Source organism: Callorhinus ursinus, unplaced genomic scaffold (assembly GCF_003265705.2).
Source record: "Callorhinus ursinus isolate GAN/ISIS: 27379988/994484 unplaced genomic scaffold, GSC_fseal_2.0 scaffold17, whole genome shotgun sequence".
In the NCBI taxonomy this organism is placed as follows: Eukaryota; Metazoa; Chordata; class Mammalia; order Carnivora; family Otariidae; genus Callorhinus; species Callorhinus ursinus.
Genome location: NW_027397079.1, coordinates 24,439,214 through 24,460,360, shown reverse-complemented (window position 1 = coordinate 24,460,360; position 21,147 = coordinate 24,439,214). Strand labels below are relative to the sequence as shown.

The following is a 21,147-nucleotide window of genomic DNA, read 5'->3' as shown; positions in this document are numbered from 1 at the left end:
TGTTTTGTGACAAGCATTGTGAAATCTTTGGATATACAGATTAATTTAAGTATGTGGAACATTAAAAAATGCTCATGGCTTAATCAATCTAATAAACACTATTGTATAATAAATTCTTAATAGTAACACAGTTATTATTAAAATTATGTGATTAATTTTAGAAATTATGTGATTTTATTCACTGCTTGCATTACTGAAGGTTTATTTTGCCATGATAGGTGACTAGTAAATATTTTTAGAAAAGCTTCTAGACTCAAATTACCTTGTAGCATATTGCATTGAATAAAATACTGCTGTCTCAAACAATCCTTCGGTGTGTAGTAGCAGACTCAAAATGTTTATTTAAGTGTTATGCTGGCTTTCTTTCCCAATATTTTCTTTACACCAATTCTATGGGGCAGCCCGTGTGCTGTGTGTGTGTGTGTGTGTGTGTGTGTGTGTGTGCGCGTGCACGCGCGCCTGCCTGTCTTGGATGTTGGAAATATACTGAGGTGGGCAGAGGGGCATCAACACAGTTAAGAGTCTTAGGGTTTTCAGTTTTTACTAAAGGATATCAATTTTATCATCAGTTCACTTCACTTCTGAACTGAAAAGACTCAGCCACAAACATTAACATTTTGGGTCCTCACTTCATCTGACCAATGACAAGCCCAGGTCCCAGGTGAAAGTATCTATCATAAGGAATATTTAACAGGCAGAGAAGCCTAAATCTTTATCCCTGAATTAAGTTGAACTGGTAAACATGTTCTGTTTCTTGCTTCCACAATTATTTTATCTAACAGCACTTTGTGGTCCCGCTCTGAGCATTCCTTAAAGCACCATTGGCAGGCCAATGCTTCTGACACTATACACTGTATCATCCAGTTTTCTTTCTATTAAACAACGTGTACATTTTGTTCAGTGTATATGAGAAAAAAACCCTGGTTTTCCATAAAAAGCACCAATGTTTCTCCTTAAACATAGTAGGATCATGTCATTAGTCACATTTCTCTTTACACCTTTACTACCAGGAAGGTAATGTGGTTTAATTAATCATTATACAGGATACAAATAGTTTCCATACGGATAAAGAAAGTACTAATTTTTTATTTAATTTTGTATATATGTACATTTTAATTTTTTATCTCTTTATAAACTTATGATATTTTAAAAATGGTTGTTTCATCATATGGACTTTATTATCAGTGTATATTGACTCAAAATCCTGAGAAAACAAATCAAAGAAAAAATATTCTCCTTACAGAATCTTAGTGCCTAGTTGTTCTCATCAAACATATCTTCTCTTATCATAAATAAAGCAAATTTGATTTTAAGTGTATATAGCTAATTGAAAACCACTAGAAAAGGCACAGAACCAGGAATGATGCACACCTACCACTCAATACTCCCACTCCCTGCCTGGCTGTCTTGTAAATCCCCTTGCGCAATGAAGGCAAGTACCTCAGACCTCAGAAGAAACCAAAAAGTCAACTCTGCTGCAGAAGCTGTCTCTAATAGTTTTTTATTTTATGTGGTGTTTAATCCTCAAAATGTGAATTATGAAAAGCAAACTAGTACCAAGTGTTAATATCATTTTGTTTAATTTCTAGCAGATGACACACTGTCTTATTACCATATAGTAAGACTTATTTAAGGCAGCCATGACTCGCAGGTTTGAAGAAGTAATGAAGAAAGACAGAAATATGAGAAATTACAGATTGTAATTAAGGTTTCTATATAATTTAGATATGTCACTGATTCTTGATAAATAGAAATGAAAATATCCAAGATGAGTCAATGATTCTGACAATAAAAGTTATCAGTTCCTGAGAGTGAATTTATTCCCCAAAATTTACCGAGCACTAAATAAGGAGAATTATGATGATATATGAGACCTTAGATGAAGCATAAGATTGTGATTCTAAGCAGATTTTAAAAGTAAGTATTTAGAACAATGACATTTCAATTATTTAATATCCAATTAGTATTAATGTTTTACTGAGATAATGTTATAGACGTGAAATTACGGACCTTCTTATCATGCTTAGCCACAGGACCATATAGCAGCTATTCTGGGTTTCCTAAACATGATCGCTTATGACTGAAATTTAAATGAGGGAGACCACTGAAGAAAAACATGTAAAACAAAACTAGCTCTGCCCATTAATATTACTTCTTGTTCAACTTTTCAGTTTATCCTCCTTTTATTTTTAACCTCCAGTATTCAACTGATGATGCCTAGTGACCAACTTTTAGGATGTGAACGTTATGCAAAATAAAATTGAATTATTATAAATAAAGTGCAATTATATTTTTTGGAAATACATATATGCTAAAATATAAATTGCATTTTTGGTTTCATTAAAGCAAATAGCATATCGAAAAGTGTTTCATATACCTACCAAAGAAGTAGACACAATCAAATTCATGTTTATAAATCTCACATTTCAAATGCCATATTCCTGTGTAATTTAAAAAGAACTACTGGAAATATACTTTTATATTAAGGTGCTCATTAATTTTTCATTAAGATAAGGACAACTCATTCCTTGAGATTATAATTTACTACTTATAATATACTTTTATATACACACATATATTATCAATATTAGGTAATTTCCCCACAAAAAAGTACAGCATTCAAAAGATATTTTGACAGTTCCACACAATCAAATCTTTTTATTATTTTACACAATTACAACTGACTTTTTATTTGCCTGTTTTCTTATAAAAATTGACTCAAATAATAATGCCAGGTAATATGAATCACTAATTTTTTGACAATATGAGAAAACAATATTTTATCATTAACTTATATTTATAACTTCTAAAGCCTATAAATCTTAAAATGTAAGTAATCTCAACACCATATTTATAAGTAATTGATAAATGTTAAGATTTATTATATTCAACTAATATGTCATTTCTAATTTACATTAGCAGATAATATCTCTCAGGAAATTATTCACCTAAAACAAAAGATACATAGACCATATGATGTTATGTCTCATGTGTTATTCTGTTTACTATAACTCAACGTACACTAGGGAGGTATTTGTTAGAAAAATGGTGCATTTCATAATTCAAGAGTAATAACAACAAAATACATGTGATTGTATTTTCTCATAGTAACACATTGACAAGAGTAAGAACTACCAAATAGAGGAGACTATAATTGGCTTGTGAAAAATCAAATCTTATGCAAGATAGTTGGGCTGAAAAAGGATGTCTAGTTTTATATTAGAGAAATAATAGACTTTCGCTTTCCCCAATTTAAACAATCACAAAGCTTCAAGTGGAGTAAGATGGTATGAGCAATCTTTACCCCCAAAGCACTCACCTACTGTCAGCTGTCCAGTTAACTGCCCCATGTGATTTCTTGCATTCACTGTTACATTCCTGTCAGACTGTAAGACCAGTGGACTATCCTGGGAAACATGCATAAAATAAAGAAATCAAATAAAAAATAGAAATAGAGTCAAACTTAATCTCTAAAACTATACTGCATTTGTTTGGGTATTACCAAAATTCTATTTCTTTGTTTTATATTAAGCATTTATTTTAACATCCCAAATATTGACTGGACAATATGAAAAAAAATACAAGTGTTTCATCATAACTACTTGACAGGATAGGAATGTTTCCACTTTGGTAAATGGACATTAACTATTTGACACAATAATTTCCAACTCTACCAATTGCTGTATGTCCAAGGTGTAGACACTCTTCCCCTCTCCATCTCCCAGTGGAATATAAGTTTACCTATGGAGATTTGGGTAGGAGACCCTACCCAAATGAGGAAGTTCCTTTTTAAGTTGAATTTACAACTTTCAGGTCCCAGCTGAAATGTCATCTCATCAAACTTGCCTCCCCTACAAATTCATTCAATCCCCAAACTCCCAGTCTCCATTTATTTTGTTCAAAACACTTATCACGAGGCAAATTTATTTTGCATATATATGTGTTTACTTGGTTTTGTTTGTTTCTGTCACCAAAGGAAATGTCCATGGGACAGGGAACATGACAGTCATATGTATATAATTATATCCTCACTACTTAGCACACTGCTGGAAGAAAAGCATTTACTAGGTATTTATTGAGTAGGTAAATAACTTTTCATAATAAATTATATTAGCTTGTTTATTTACCTCACGTGGAAATGCCCTGTAAATTATAGAATGGCTTATGTAGGGAGGTACATAAAATATAAGACTATAAGATGTTTGCCTGGAAATTCTCATTTAGAATATCTAACTTTGGTTAGATGTTTACTTTTATCACTAATTTAGCATTTAACAGTGAAATAATTTATTGAAGGATATGGCCTTCAGAACCTGCATGTTGAGCTTTTGCCACCACTGCATCAGACAAGTAATTTACAGCTGCCTAGATTTTCATTTTTATGATCTAAAACATAAGCAAGGTGATCATTTACAAACTGTCCATTCATTCATTCATCAAGTATTTCTGAGTGCTCACTATGCAGGCTATAATGTTCTAGAGGTTTGGGACATCTCAGTGATCAAAACAGAACAACATCTGCCCTCATGGAGCTTTTAATCCAGGTAAAAAAATTCTATGAAAATCTCTCCCAATACCATCCTCACGATCTAGGTGGTATGTCACTTCTATGTCAATGTAAATACACAAGTGTTTTTATATATAAGCGATATAAAAACTCTTTCAAGATTAGGATTTGAGATTTGTGACTCAGAGATACATAGAAGGACTTTATAGACTTTTTCCTAAAGTTGATTTGTACCACATCTGACTAGATACAAAGCACTGAGTAAAGAAGTACACATACACACACGCACACACACACACACACACACACACACTGCGTGCGTGCACGCTTTCTTTTAAAAGTGGGTTTTAATACTATGGGTAAATTAAGATTTGATTTTTTTAAATTAATTTTCCACGTTTTGAAGAATATGTTTATTCTGTAAAGTGAGACTTGGTTGTGCCAAAACCACTATAGTTAATTTCATTCTCTTTCTTACTACAACTCCTTTCTTTGTGCCACAAATCAAAAATGTTATCTATACATTTCAAAAAAAAATACATTTGTAGTGTTTTTTCCATAGCTATTTCTATGCTGCAATCATCCATCTTTTGAAAATATCTAATGTATTTTAAGTTAATTCCATCTTTCCTTTTGAGCAATGTGTTTGAATTCTGTTTACAGTATGGGTCATGGACTAAGGAAGGACTACATGCAATTATATCCAGTAAAGATACTGCACAAAGTACAGGGTTCTTAAAAGCAGACACAGATTCTATTTCAAGGTGGTAGAATTAATTACATGTGACTCATGCATTTCAAAAGGGGGTTTTAAATCCAATAAAATTAATATGAATGTAAGAAACAGCAAAAGCCTATAAAGTAACTTGCAGTTCAAAACACCATAAAAATACATTGGTTGAATTTTAATTCAGACTGTTTTAATATTTTTATAAAATAACATGTACAATTAATGTTTAGATTTTTAAAAGTTGATGACAATATATGCTTTGCTTTGCTTTGCTAAACCTAAATTTCTGTGAACTATAGCATAAAAAAAGCATAACCATTAACACTGTGTAATTTCAGGACTATGTAAGTATATTAAAATAATTATTGTCTTACCAAATATTTTAAGATGAGAGACTAGTCCATTATAAAAGGCAATACGAATTTCATCTGGTTTAGTAGACAGACTTGAGTTACAAGTAAAAAACCTAATCATATGTTTTTGTTTACAACATTTTAATCTACTGTTCCCTTACTGTAACCACAGAAATGAGGTTCTTCCCCAGCATTCATCCCTTTTCTTCCCATGAGTCCACTAAATTTCCCCTCAGAATTAAATATTTATATCTAAATTAAAACTTCACTATGATAAAAATAGCAATCTTTTACTAAAACTCCAAGCATATAGCTATCAGGAATAATGAACAATTCTGTACGCTGTATTCACGTAAACATTACTATATTATTATGTTATACTGACTTGTTAACATATAATTAGGTGAGCTGAATGAAAACAAGTAACTATTTGGGTGCATGACTGGCTCAATCAGAAGATCATGCAACTCTTGCTCTTGGGGTCGTGAGTTTGAGCCCCACCTTGGGTGCAGAGATTAAATAAACAAACTTAAAGAAAACAAGTAAATATTTTTGTTAAACAGAAGGTAATGCATGTAAGTTAATCATCTTCACTGAAAAATCACACTATGGTTTCTGCATTATATATCAGGACAGTGACATCTCTGGGGCTTAGAACCATGGCTCATGCATGACCTGTTATATAACACCCACTCAGTACTAATTCAAATATACATATGTGATAAAAACCTACATGATAAAAATGATAGCAACATCCAAAGAAGATAGAATCCCCAGCAATCTATAAATCTAATACTAAACACATTTTTTAGGTAAAAATTAGTACCAAGAAACTACCTCTTTCCAAAGAAAAAGATTGACATTTAAGAATGCCTTATATCTCCTTTCTTGTGTTCATTTCTGCAAAGGTCTATGTGTAAGAAAATAATTTCCACTAAGAAATCATTGCTTTCCACACTCTGCTCTACATTCCCTCCTTACAGTCCTTTGTCTTATATTCCTGTATTCCAAGATTTTGAAGGCTAGTGTCTAATTTCAGATATTAAAAGAAGCATAGCAGTACTCTCGTAGAGCTTATTCTTGCTGAGAATATCAAGGGGAGAAACTTATTTGGTAGTGTTATCTCATGGAGGAGGAATAAGACATATAAATTCTGTGTGAGGGTAAGTAAGTGGGTAGCACATTATTCTGCACAATATAGTAATATAGATATCTTTTCTTTTTGGAGAAAAAAAAATCTTCATCTTTTGATTCAAATATCTGTCCTCCCAAACCAGGAAATCTCCTGGCAGGTATAACACAGTGTTCTGGAGTTGCCCTGCATCTCGGTTGTAACTCTAGGAAACCTATTTGCCTTCTTAGCTACTCTTGAGACAAAGCGGGTGGGAGACTCAGGGAGAAAAGCAATGGTACCATTAAGTGGGCCTGAAAGCCCCTGTTTATGATTCTTTCATGCACACATTCTTTACACCAAGGGACTGATTGGAACCTTGCTAATGGTTTTAGAAAAATGATGCAATATGTCCTTCTTATTTCAATGTTTTTGTCAGAGACAGTGCATGTGAATAAGGTAAAAACAAAAACAAAAACAAAAAACATTCCTTTCTTCTCATTTTTATTGTGTCCACCTTTGTTTATCTTACATATTTACTGATAACCTGTAATGTGTCTAGCTCTTTGCTAGTTACTAGGTAAAAAACAGAAACAAGGGGACAAACATTCTTTTCTTATGGAGTTCATAACCTACCACATAAAGCTAGACAATTAACCACAAAACAACAACAGCAACAACAACAGAGAACGTTACTAGTAGTAAGACGTTTCTCACAAAGTGTAAGTAATACTGATGAGAAGAGACTGTTTCTGTATACACGTAAAGTGTTGTATGTATATGAGGCATTTCATTCTTTCTTCCATACCTATTAAGTTGTAGAAATAGTAGTCATAACAGCTAGTGCCTACTGACACTTACTCTTGCCAGACTCTGTTCTGAACATTTACATGTATGAGCTCATCTACTTAGTAGCTTAAAATAAAACCACCCATGACAGAATCAAGAAATAAACTGGTTGCAAGACAGACAATGCACCCCCTGTTTGAGTTCAAGTAGTGCGTCTGCCAAATACTTTCTGCTTCACTTGGCAAGTCACTCAACATCTCTGAACCATGATTGCTTTATCTGCAAATAGGGTAATAATACATAATTTGTGGGCTTTTTGTAAGGAATTAATGGGATGATATATACAAAATGCTCAGATTAGCAGCCAGCCTTTGCTAAAAGTCCTATTAGTGTTTTGCTTTTATGATTTATTCCCCAATGTAATTATAGTATTCTACTAATAATAGTACTAGCTACTATCATTTCTATTTTACAAATGAATAACCTCCAGCAAAGAAAGTATAAGTCACTTGCTCTGAACCAACATGGGTAATAAATGACAGAGCAAATATTTGAACCCAGCAATTTGGGTCTAGAATCTCCCTCGTCAACCACTATGAGATACTGCCTCTCTGGTGGTGATTCGCTTTTAGGCTTTCTACAATGTCAGATCAAAATGTGAAAATTTAACATAACAATAAAAAAATTAAAAAAAAAAAAAGAATTCCTCATATCAGTGAGGTCATGTGATGCATGTCTTTCTCTGATTGACTTATTTCACTCTTGGCTCCTTTGTTATAAATTAATTGATCATGTGTGTGGGGGCTTACTTCTGGGCACTTTATTCTGTTTTATTGAGCTATGTGTCTGTGTTTGTTCCAGTACCATACTGTTTTGAGAACTATAGCTTTGTAATATAGTTTGAAATCAAGGCATATGATGTCTCTAGCTTTATTCTTTTTTGCCAAGATTGCTTTGGCTAGGTTTTTTTTTTTTTTTGTGGTTCTATACCAATTTAGGATTGTTTGTTGTATTTCTATGAAAAATGCCATTGGAATTCTGATAGGGATTGCACTGAATCTGTATATTGCTTTGAGTAGTATGGAAATTTTAATAATATTGCTTGTTCTGCTCTCTCTTTCAAATGAATAAATTTAAACAAATTTAAAAAAAAATGTGAAAATAAATTTAAAAGTAAGTGCATAAAGTATAATTTAAAATTAAAAGGACAATCTGATACATACACTGTCTTAGAACAGAAGACGTGACCTCCACACTGCCGTCACCCACGTTTCAGTAAGAGTCTGGTTCATTTTGTTTCATTCTGTTTTCTCAGGTTCTAGAGCAAGAGTATATATTCCTGAACTGCCCTCTGCACCCATATTTTAGAATGTATCACCCACCCTACTTGCTTCCTAAAAGAGAACATAATTAATGATCTGTATTGTTTGGTGTAAATGGCATGCATTTGGCATGTCATTGCTTGAATTTGTACAGTTCGACCTGAGTTTTACCAGGCGAGGTTTCTTATCCTCACTGACTGAAATTATACAACTTTGCAATAAGCTTCCATTACCCTCAAAATTCTCTATCTCCCTTCTCCTCAATATTCAGTCAGCTATGTTAGTAGTGTCCCTTAAGTATACCCTTTCTTGTCTTTCCTGTGACCGCTCCTGTAACAGACTCACAGCTCACGTCGCAACAACCACCTTTTCCTTACATTGATTCTTCATATCCACTGTTATTTTTCTAAAACATTTTTTTAAAATATCGGCATGCTCGAATTGAAACAGAACAAACTAAAACACTTATTGTTTCCTCATTCCCAGCATGGAAAAAAATTCACGTTCATAACATACAAGGTACTTTATGATAGGATCCAACTCTGCTTGTGTAGCTCTATTTCATATCACTTCACCATGCAAAAATGACCCAGATTTCCCATGTTTCTGAAAATATGCTACTTCTGTGCCCTCTCATCTTCTGTTCCCCATGCCTGAGATTCTTATCCACTTCTCTGTAACTGGCAAAATTATATTTTTCAAGTTCCAGCTCAAAGTTGCATCATTTCTGAAGCATTCCTGCTCTTCCAGCATTAAAATTCACCTTCCACTCTCCTGTTCCTCAATCAGTGTTGATGTTTATCATGGTACTTGTCACGAGATTTTTTTGCTTTGCTTTGCTTTGATCATTCCTTTGTTTATATCCTCCATTACACTGGACTGTCCTGAAAGCACGGGTGTTGTCATTTTCCTTTACTCATGCTGCCTTTTGAAAGCATAGTTTGTGCCATGCTTGGCACCTAGTTCAGGGTCAATAAATGCTGCTGAGTGAATGAACTGAACTGAGCACATTTACAACATAATGCACTCAGGCTACCTGTGTTTACCTGGATTTGTGTTCAGGCCACACAGAACTTACCAAGCTCTTGCAACATTTCCGCCCCCCCCCCCCCCCCCGGGAGCAAGGTTTCTAAAAAGCCATGGAAGTGGAACAAGTCATATCACATTATGATGTGATTTATAGTCATAACATCTCTCCGAACCAGGCAGACTTCATTCCTTTCCCTAAGTGTTTGACCCACTTAAGAAGCTGAAAAACAGGTAATATTTTAATTCTCTGGTTAAGAAAACAATTACTTGAAATTTTATTTCAGAATGCAAAGCATTTAACTGTTGAAATTTGTATTTTAAAGGTAGAAGAAGTACTGATCATGAAAAGGAATCTATCTACAGATGTTAAAGTGACCTCCTCAAATTCTCAGTGCTCACATTTTAACCTGAATGTGAAGTAGTGAAGGGAAGAGAGCATGTATTCACCAATCAGCTTTTCTGGGTTTCTATTCCAACACTTTTATTGAGAATTCTTCATTTTCATTATTTTTTTTGCTATAAATTATCAAGTCATGGAGTTTCCTGCAAAGAATATCTTGTGAGAATGATCTATGACTTCTGATGGCCCTTCTGGCTCCTTCCTGTCTCTTTAAAGCTACGTAGTAAACCAGTAGCCTAGACATACTCCTCCTGAGGGAATCCTTATCCCAACTGCTAGCGAGGAGTGTGTCTTCAGAATAATGCCACAGGGAGCAGTTCCCTGCATATACAGTTCCATTTACAGGGAATCTTCGGTAACCTGCCACTTCCTCTTATCATCCAAATTGCTCCAACCCAAACTTTACCCATGGATAGGCTTAGAAAATGATTGCTTCTTGAATCAGTATCCTAAAAGGGAAAAGTATTATATTTACCTACGGCAACGAAGATGCAGATCAATGAAAGGCCACTGTTGCTTTAACCAGATGACACTAAATTCCCAGAGATGCCTCTTTTCCTCTCAGGGGACACTTGCTGCCCCAGGAAAATAGTTTCCTCTTTCCATCTCTTTCTTGAGTTGTCACTTTGTCCCTCCGGCTGCCCCTTCAGTCTTTCTTCAGGCTGATCTTGCCCTCATAATAGTTTTGAGGGTGTCAACCTGTTCATTCTCTGCCTAAACAAGAGCCTGAAAGACATACACCCCACTGATGGGGTAAGGAAACTGGGTGCTGCCTCATAGAATACATAAATTGTGCTCACTTTGATGGGCAGAAACTTTAGAGTGTATGTAAATATCTTCTGCTTAACCAGTTCATATGTCCTAAAAAATTAATGGAATTAATTATTTTAAATCATTTATTTATACGGAACAAGGAACTATTTCAGTCTTCTAGGAATGGAACTATTCAATGGTGAATGGGTAGGTATTTCCGAACAAGCACCGTACAAAGCCTCTCCCACTTCTTCTGTAACAAAATGCTACATGGTATGCCACATGTGTATTTGCATATGAAACAGACTTTATGTTCTATAAATGCAGAGATGAGGAAAAATAGAGAGTTAAGCAAGAAGCTAAGTCTCAATTACATTATTTTTCTTTTACCTTGCTTGAAATTGGCACTAGAGAGGGGCACCTGGGTGGCTCAGTCGGTTAAGTGCCAACTCTTGATTTCAGCTCAGGTCATGATCTTGGGGTCGTGGGATCGAGCTCCACGTTGGGCTCTGTGCTTGGAGTGGAGTCTGCTTGGGATTCTCTCTCTCTCTCTCTCTCCCTCTGCTCCTCCCCCCACTCATGCTCTCCTTCTCTCTGAAATAAGTAATAAAATCTTAAAAAAAAAGAGATATTGGCACTAGAGAAAGGATAAGAAGTCTGTGGAATCTAAAATTTAAAAATTGCTGTACACTTAATAAAAAATTCACCTTTCTCAGATAAGAGGTATGTAACTTTCCAAGAAATGCCTTTGTTGAGGAAGGGAATAGGAATAGAGAAGTTAAAAGAAAAATCAAAATCATTTATTGGATGATTTCCCATAGAAATATCTTCATTGATATTAGTTAAGTTTCTTCTAGTTAAAAAGAGCAACAATAACAGCAATAACAACAAATCTTTCTCTTAAAATCTAGTTAGTTGGCTGATGAAGGCCTTTAAGTATCTGAAATATCAGGATCAACTTTTTAGTTGAGTGTGTGTGTGTGTGTGTGGGTGTGTGTGTATGCGGGCACACATGCATCTATGCTGTTACTGTGTTTATGCAGAAACAGATTAGGGAAATCAGAAATATGATGATTATGACAAACATTTTTCCATAGTGACCAAAGATAGTGGAATGACAAAATAGATAACAAGAAAAACAATTGGTTATAAAATTAAATAAGTGTAACAGGGTCATAATACCTATGATGGTTACTTTCATGTATCAAATTAATGGGGCCCCAGGATACTCAGATATTTGTTTAAACAATATTCTGGGTATGTCTATCAGGGTGTTTTTAAATGAGATTAAAATTAAAGTTGGTAGAATGAATAAAGCAGGTTGCCCTCCCCAGTGTGGGTTCATCTCATCCATCCATCGAAGACCTGAATGGAACCAAAGGGGTGAGTAAGAGAATTTGCTCTCTCTGCATGAATGTCTTTGAAGTGGGACATCAGCCTTCTGCTATCTGACTCAAACTCAGACTGGACTTTATACCACCAACTATTCTGGTTCTCAGGTCTTTGGATTTGGACTAGAAGAATACCATTCATTCTCCCGGGTCTCTAGCTGGGTCTGACTGCAGATCCTGGGACTTCTCAGCATCCATAACTATGTGGGCCAATTCCTTAAAATAAATATGTAATTATATATAACATATAATTATGTTATATAATATAATACTATCTATATTTTAGAGGGAGAGATAGAGAAAACCTATATATAAGTTATAAGTTTTGTGTACATAATTTTTGTATTTGAGTTAAGCCATGAGAACCTAATATATTACCCATATTAATTACTAAAGGAACATGGTAAAAATATGTATATGAATATTAAGCAACAAACCGACCCTACAGATAACATTTATTGTGCTTTTATAATTATCTATGATATTCTATGCTTTGAAGCATTTTGCTAATTATTGTCATACCTTTGCTATATTTGATGTGCAAATATATATATGTTATATATATATATATGAATAAATCCTCCCTCAATTTGTGTAATCATTACTTTGGAAACCTATGGCGATTTTCATCCTTTCTTTGTCAACTAAATAAAAGGGTGGAAAGTATCCCTGGGATTACTTTTTCAAAGGATTACAGCACTTTCAAATTTCTGACATTTTTTTCATGCTAAGATAATATAAAGAATAATCCTTGGTCTCTTAATAGGAAAATCTAATGATGACAGGTTTTGGGGCTAGAAGAAATATAAAATTAATGATATTTTTAGGTATATAAAAATGGTAACTATAGCATCTGTGGTCAGTGAACATTGAGGAACATTTAGAATATGTCAGACCAATTAGCACATGACATGACTAGAGAAATTACCTTAATCTGATGCTCAGAAATTTGTAATGCTCATACAAATCATTTTACGATCTTTCTACATGCAGATCAGAGTGAAGCCTGAGATTCTTCATGCCTAACAAGATCCCAAGTGATACCATGGTACTGGTCTGCAGATGACTGAATAGTATGGGATCTGTTTGGCTGAGGTGTAGGAATAGACAGCTACTAGCTAGAAGCTTCTAAATCTGCAGTGTGGCCTGAACCCATAGATCAAACAGAAAATTACAGCTGTCTCAAAAAATTATTTTTGAACTATCCCCCCATAGCACGGCAAGCCTATGTTTAACCCACAGATTTATAAATTAGAATGTGTTTGCCCTCTTCTTCCCAACCTCCATGGAAAAGATTGCTCACTAACCCACAACACTTTTTCCTGTGCACATGGCAGCCAGGCTACATTTTCTGATCTTTCTTGTAGATGATATGGTTGTACAACCAACAATGATGAAGTTGTCGTCAGAGAAAGATAAACAGAAGTGATAAAAGACATTTGCAGGCCTGGACTACAAAAGCCTTCCAGCCACGTGCTAACTTCTCCGTCAGATGCCCCACGTGTTGTGGAACGACTCATGGAGAAAACCTAGGTCTCTAAATGTCTGTGCAGATCTGAGACACTGGTCATATCAACACCACCAGATTGTGAAGTGACAGATAAGTAGTTTTTGTACTTGAATTAACCCATGAGATACCAGAGTTATTTGTTAACAGAAGTGTGCTTATTCTGATACAATAACACCCTTTCATTTTCTTCTAAAAGGACGTGACTGTCCCAGGGTGTCCACCCAAGGCCTCCTCACCGCTGTGCCCTGTGCAAGTCCTCCCTCCCTGTCTTAAATTTTCTCCATATTCCTCTCCTTTAATAATCATACTGACATTTCTTATAACACGGATATACTTTCAGAATGTTACGATGCTACAGATTGATCTGTTAAATGATATACTTAACGGTGATGATATTTACTTAACGATGATGATATTTAACAATGTATTTTTCTCTTAGGAGTACTTAATCAAATTGGCTTCATCTAGAGGAGAGATCAGCAAACTTTTCCTTAAAGGGATAGATAGTAAATTCTTTAGATTTTACAGACCATGCAGTTGCTGTTCCAACTATTCAACTCTGCTTCTGTAGCTCAAAAGTAGCCACAAGCAAGACATGAATGGGCTTGTCTGTACTGCAGTAAAATCTTATTAAAAAAAAAAAAAAGAAGGCAGACATTTGCAAGCACAGTTTATTGACGTCTGATCTAAAGAATGAATCTCTGATGGATTTCAGATCTCAACGTTATAGCAACTATGCATCCAACATTTTCAAAATAGTGCTAATATCATGATTTTATTTTTGAATGATTTTTAAATAAATATAGTGTTAACTTGATATACATTTTTAAATATAAGAATTCATATAAAAATAATTTAATTATGATAAATCTAGGTATAAATTTCACTTTATAAAACTTTGCTTAGGATACTTCTTAATTCTAGAAACTGATGACTCCTGTCTTACCAGTTTTGCGAAAACAGTCATCCATTATCTTTTTAATAGTGCCTCTACTTCATTGTTTACATCATTTCCACGCAGAATTTCCTTTAGGTATGGAATATACATTCTTTCATTCTATCTGTATGTTTTCTTAACTCTGTCTCCTATTTCCCATCTCCCTGTCTCTGTGCTACCTGCTGGCTTAGGGCTTCCACCCTTGTGTATGTATTCCTCCTTTCAGTGGTGTTAGTCATCTGTTAAGCTATCCACTGAGTTATCAGTTCACTGGTGTATCTTTTATTAAGAAATTTGGTTATTTTTTCACATCTGACTGGTCAATTATATTTATGTTATTGTTTTTTATTTGCTTTCTTATTCCAATTTGTTTCTTAAACATTATTATAGATATCATTTTAATATTCTGTATCTGAAAATTCTAATTGCTAAAGTAATTTAGAGGTCTAAATTAGTGAATCATTGTTTGTGTTGAATTTGTCTTGTGTTGGCCCATTCCCAGGTTTTCTTTTTATTGTCTGTTGTTTCAGCTCATGGTCAACATATGAGAATTTCCAGGAGCCTGGATTAAGGAAGCATCCTTCTGGAGAAGATTTGTATTTGCTCCTGCTAGGCACTGGAGGACAGTGCTTGTCTGGGAAGATATGAATTCAAAAGGCTCAGGACAACATTTACAAATTTTCAAAGGACACAGTATTTGTAACCATTTGTAACCATAATGGCCTGATGTTCCTTATGCTATTCAGCTGGTTATTAATTCCCATGGTTTGAAGTTCTAGGTATTGTTAATTATCATTATGGGAGACTCTGATTTCAGTTTTCATATCCTGCTACTTTTAATTAACTAATTAATTAATTTTTATTATTATGTTCAGTTAGCCAACATACAGTAGCACATCATTAGTTTTTGATGTAGTGTTCAAAGTGATTAGTTGTGTATAACACCCAGTGATGTCCCGCTATTTTTTTTAACTCTCTCTCTCTTTTTTTTTGGACTTATGGTTTCTCCATTACCTTTTTCAAGTGAAAAAATTCAATTACATACATCTAGGTTGTCAGTGGGACTGTATTTCAGAATAGAGAGTCTACACATTTACTAGAAGTCAAAGTTCTCATTATATGCCATTTTTATATAAAAAATAAACTTACTACTCAACGATATATAAAAGAAGCTTAAGGTATAGAGATGAGGGTTGAGAAAAAAAACAAATGTAAAATAAACTATGTTGATTTTAAGGATAGAATAGTGAGTGACCTGAAGTTAGACAAGTGAGTACCCGGAAACATCAGATACTTCTAAAAAGTAAGTATGTTTGTGTGTATGTGCTCCTATGTGAAGGAAGGATGTTCGCAAATTCAGAGTTTATAAATTGCAATATCACAAGTGAAGTCATAAGCAGCTATGATACATTGCTATATGGTAACCAGAGCACATACTTTTCATTTTGGTTACTAGTTAGTCTAATCCTTAAAAATAGATTTTAATATTTCCTAGAAAGACTGGCGGAATTCATATATGAAGAAAAGAATCTTTATCTGTGTCTCAATGTTGATCCATTATGCAAAAAGTATTTTTTAAATCATAGAGAAAGAAAACGTTATTTTGCAGAGTAAGCTATCTATATTAAGCCTGTAGAAACAGCTAAAAAGTTCCAAATGTAATAAATTAATCAATTTAATAATAGTGAATATTAGAATTAAAGGGATTTTTCTATTAAAGCACAGAATTTGTGATATGAGAAATCAGTGAACTCTATGGATTTTTGGAAGTCATTTTAACACATAAAAAGTATTACAGTTTTTCTGAATTGTTCTATTTTCTATTAAAAAAAAAAAAGGACCGATGCCATCTGAAGAGCAAACACACAGAGGAGCAAAACATAAAATACTTATGCTTTCATTAAGATGGTACTTCTTCCAAATGATGTTAAGTGTGTTATAAACTTAAACACAATGTTAAATTGGGCACTAAAATTTATAAACAGAATTAAAGGCCTTTTAAAACATGAGAAATAAATGTGTCCAGACACATATCTTATTGCTTGTTGCAACAAGCTTGTTGCTAGGGTTGAACCCTGACTTTGACTTTTTTTTCTAGCAGTTAAAGACAAAGTAAAAATGTTATGTTATAAAATTGTCATTGTCTGACAAAAGCAAGCAGAGAAATATTTAGGGAGAAATATTTTCCCTTAATATTAGCATTTAATCTCTCTCTAAGAAATTTAAATATACTCATTTAGAGCATTTGTTTCCAAATTCAGGCAAATCAAATAGTTCACTGTGCTGTCTTCCCTGAGGCCTGCCTGACCTAACGCTGTCAGGAGCCAGATGTTGAACACTAAGAAAGAAGCCAGAATTTCTACTTATGTCAAACAATAAGTGAAGCAGTAGAAATGAATGAATGAAGTGTTAAAAAGAAAAAAAAAGAACACAGATTTTAAAATTGAATCCAGCTGTTAAATTTTGTTTAATCTCCCACTATTGTTATGTCAAAAATAATATATTAATTTGGTACTCATTAATGATTTCTATTAATACATAAGATTAAAAAGATTTTGTTTCATCCTTTCTGCCAAACATATTTACAAGTAGAATGAATGTGTATACTTAAAATTTTAGAAAGTGAAAGATAAAATTTAATCTTTTTATCTGTAGGAGGAATTTGTAATATCTGAAATTCATTATTCTAAATGTGAATGATCAACTTAATAAAGCTGTAGAGAGTGTAGGGCACTAATCTATATTAATATCTATTTACATTTTGCACTGTAAAATTCTTCATAGTTACATAACTATGAATTTGCAAAAAGTTAAAAATAACTTCCTCATCTTTGAAGTGAAGTACTGAACAACATTTATAAGAATCATATATTGAGTTCCTATTATCTCTCCCAACTATAGCTGGTTTTGCTCCCTCTTCCAATGGACATGGAGATGGGGAAGGCATCTAATATGACACTATGTGTCTCAGAACTAGTTCCAAGTAATTCTCTCCTCCTCTTTCCTCCTCCTAATTTTTGAATCCCAGGTCATCACACTATATAATCCACAACTCTTGCCTCCATTTCTTGGTTCACTCACTGTCATTCTCTCCCCTCATTTCAGTCATAATTCGTAGTGATTTCAGTTACCACAGAGATGATCTTCTGGTACTCTGAACTATTGGATTCTTGCTTTATCCTCCCACGATCTTGTCATACACCCTTCAATAGCCTCTCTCGTGTTCATACTAAGACTGTCATTACTAATAACTGCAACTCTTCCATTAAGCCCCACATCAAGTATACCACACTTGTCCTTTCAGCTTACTTACTCGAGTACATGACACCAGATTAAAGAAAAAATTCTTCTGGATTTAGGGAAATTAAGATTACTATTCAAATGATAAAAAAAATATACTACAAATTTGCTTTATCATCATCAAAAGGAAAAAAAAGGATAAATTTATCAGAAATACTTATCACAATTAAAAATTTAAAAAAGGTAATGCAAAACCAAGAAGAATTTGTCACAAACTTTTAGAAATGTTTTTCTTAATAATTTAGGTAATCCCCCCTACCCACAGCAGGTATACATCTTTGTGGATAAAGATAACTTATTGCTAGAATGAAAAAGGGTTCAACATGAAGTAAAGTCTACTTCTGCTGTGTAATGCATGGATTGAGAAACTTGTTCACATACATGAGTAGGTAGAAATAAAGCAATTCGGTATATGAATGTTACTTATTTTTTGAAGTCTATCCAAAAAAGTCCCTTCACACTGATTTATCATCAATCAACCTTATAACTGAAAATACTCAATTAGGTACACCTTCAATTCTGCAATAAAGAACTAATCAGAAACCAACTAATTTGCAAAATATTCTGTTACCCAGCCATTAGAGTTATTAGAGATCCCTCTTTTCAGAGAGCATGCCTAAAAGTCTCTACTAAAACTAAATCAAATGGCTTTTTGTATCATATCCTCCCTCCAAGAGTTACTTTGTGTAACCCTACATTCTTTGGAACATATTGGTGAAGTTAATAGATGGTTGAAGCATGTGATATATAAAATGCTTTTGTTTTATCCCATGCTACAGTTATATTTTTACCATAATTTTGGAGCCAAATATTTGCTTTATTCCATTCATGAAAATGTCTATGATATAACCTAAGAAAGATATGAGTGATACATACATAAGACATGGATTTTGCCATATAATCATTGGCTAAATATGGTGCCATAAATGTCTCTTATTGTGACTCTCTTTGAGTTTCTATTATCAGACTCTCCTTTAAAATGGTACATTCAGGGGCACCTGTGTGGTTCAGCTGGTTAAGTCTCCAACTCTTGATTTCAGCTCTGGTCATGCTCTCAGCTCAGGATCATGGGATCGAGCCCTGTGTTGGGCTATGTGCTCAGCGTGGAGTCTGCTTGTTGTCCCACCTCTGCCACACTCTCTCTCTTAAATAAATAAAATTTTTAAAAAATAATAAAAAGATATATTCAATAACAGTAGTCAGGGGGTAGTAGTCAGGGAGATCCCTACATGGAACTTATTAGCAGTCTAGCCGCACCATTCTATAAGATAACAGAACTCAATATCAGCTCCTAAGAGAACTCACTTCATGCTTCACGTAACATCACTCTCTAAGTCCTACCATGAGTTTTGACACCCAGTTTGTGAATCTCTTTCTCTCTTTTCTTTTTTGATTCCATGAAAGTTTTTTAATCGTAAAACAATGACCTTTAGAGAAAGATAAAACCCATATTTTCATGTGGGAAGACCTGGTTTTGCTTTCACTGGATGCCTCTCATCCATCAGATGAGAATCCCTAGGTTTTCACACTGCACAGTTAACTTTATGGTCTGTCTTATTTCTCAATCACAGGAATCCACCCACATAGGGCAAATTTGAATTGTCATCCTTCCAGGCTTACATCAGAAGCTGCACCATCAGACTGTCTGATATTTACTTCTACTACAATCTTACTGAGAGAAATATTTAGAGAAGATTGTTTGAAAGTTATGTTTTTCTGACTACTCTTTATGTGAGGATTTAGTTGGACATATGTAGAAGATTATTCCTGTGTCAATCCCTCCCAGATATCAATTTTATTTTAACTGCATTTAAAAATAACTCTCACAATTTTTATCAGGGACACACTATCAAACCATATTAAACATGTTTCTGTTATTCCTCAAACTATTTTCACAACATTTACTATTTTGCTTCATCATCTTCTTATGAAATTCTACATAACAAATTTATTTGGCCATTTATGCTAAGAAGATCTTTGTTTTCTTTAAATAACAGGTTATATTCCTTTACTTCGGAAACTAAAATCATGTAACCATGTTTCCGCCCCCGCTTTTTATTCTTGAAGTCAAAATGGAAGCCGTAAGATAAAAACTGTCCAAGGATGGATTTTATTTTTTTCTGATCTTGCCCTACTTTTGGTCTTAATTTTTCCAGTCCTGATTTTTTTGGTATTATTGTTTATATGTTGCTACAGTTGTGCACATTTTTGTTATTTTCATTATACTTTCTGGAATGAATTAGCGATAAATAGAAAAATAAAGTAATGCATCATAGTGTAAATCATGTTAATATGCATATGCACATATTTAACATGAGATAATAAATGCTGTGATAATTTAAATTGATATGAAGCAATGCTGGAAGCCTAGATTTAAATACAGACAGACGTAGACAAGGATAAATAGATATATCTATATATTCAAGATTAAAAAAAGATAACTTGCTTCAGTGTCTTTTAAACAATGAAATGGCAGAGGATTTTGATAGCTGTTTTAAATAAGAACCTTGTAGACATTTTGGTTGAACCTGGGCTTTTACTTTTTTTAAAGATTTATTTATTTATTTAAGAGAGAAGGAGAGAGAGCAGGAGTAGGGGAGGGACAGAGGGAGGAGGAGAAGGAGAGAAGCAGACTCCTGCTGAGTGCGGCCCATGAGGGGCTTGATCTCGTGAACCTGAAATCATGCCTTGAACTGAAACCAAGAGTCAGCTACTTAACCTACTGAGCCACCCAGGTGCCCTGAAGGTAGGCTTTTAAACTATAAAACATCCAAAGTAGTGAGTTTGTGTTATTCAAAAAAAGTACCATTAATTATTAGATCACGTTACATTTTTGAAAGTATTACCTTATATCCTAGCAGTGAAAATGGATATTAAGCGATCCTTTCCATATCTTAAGGTTAATGTGAGCAAAATCCTATTTTGTCCACATATGAAGATTATAATGTAAATAATTAAAAAATAGGCACGTTTTTGTGAGGAAGAAAAGTGCATTTTTTCTCTCAATTCAGAGTT

The 21,147-nt window shown here is 33.9% G+C and overlaps 1 protein-coding gene across 1 annotated transcript in view; it reads right to left on the bottom strand.

Annotated features, from left to right (window-relative positions):
- The window catches only part of SGCZ (sarcoglycan zeta), a 477,798-nt gene that overhangs the window by 119,238 nt on the left and 337,413 nt on the right, over positions 1-21,147 (bottom strand). The window contains exon 3 of the mRNA XM_025886299.2: positions 3,320-3,407. Within this exon, the coding sequence (XP_025742084.1) occupies positions 3,320-3,407 (88 nt within the window). The remainder of the gene's footprint in view (positions 1-3,319; positions 3,408-21,147) is intronic.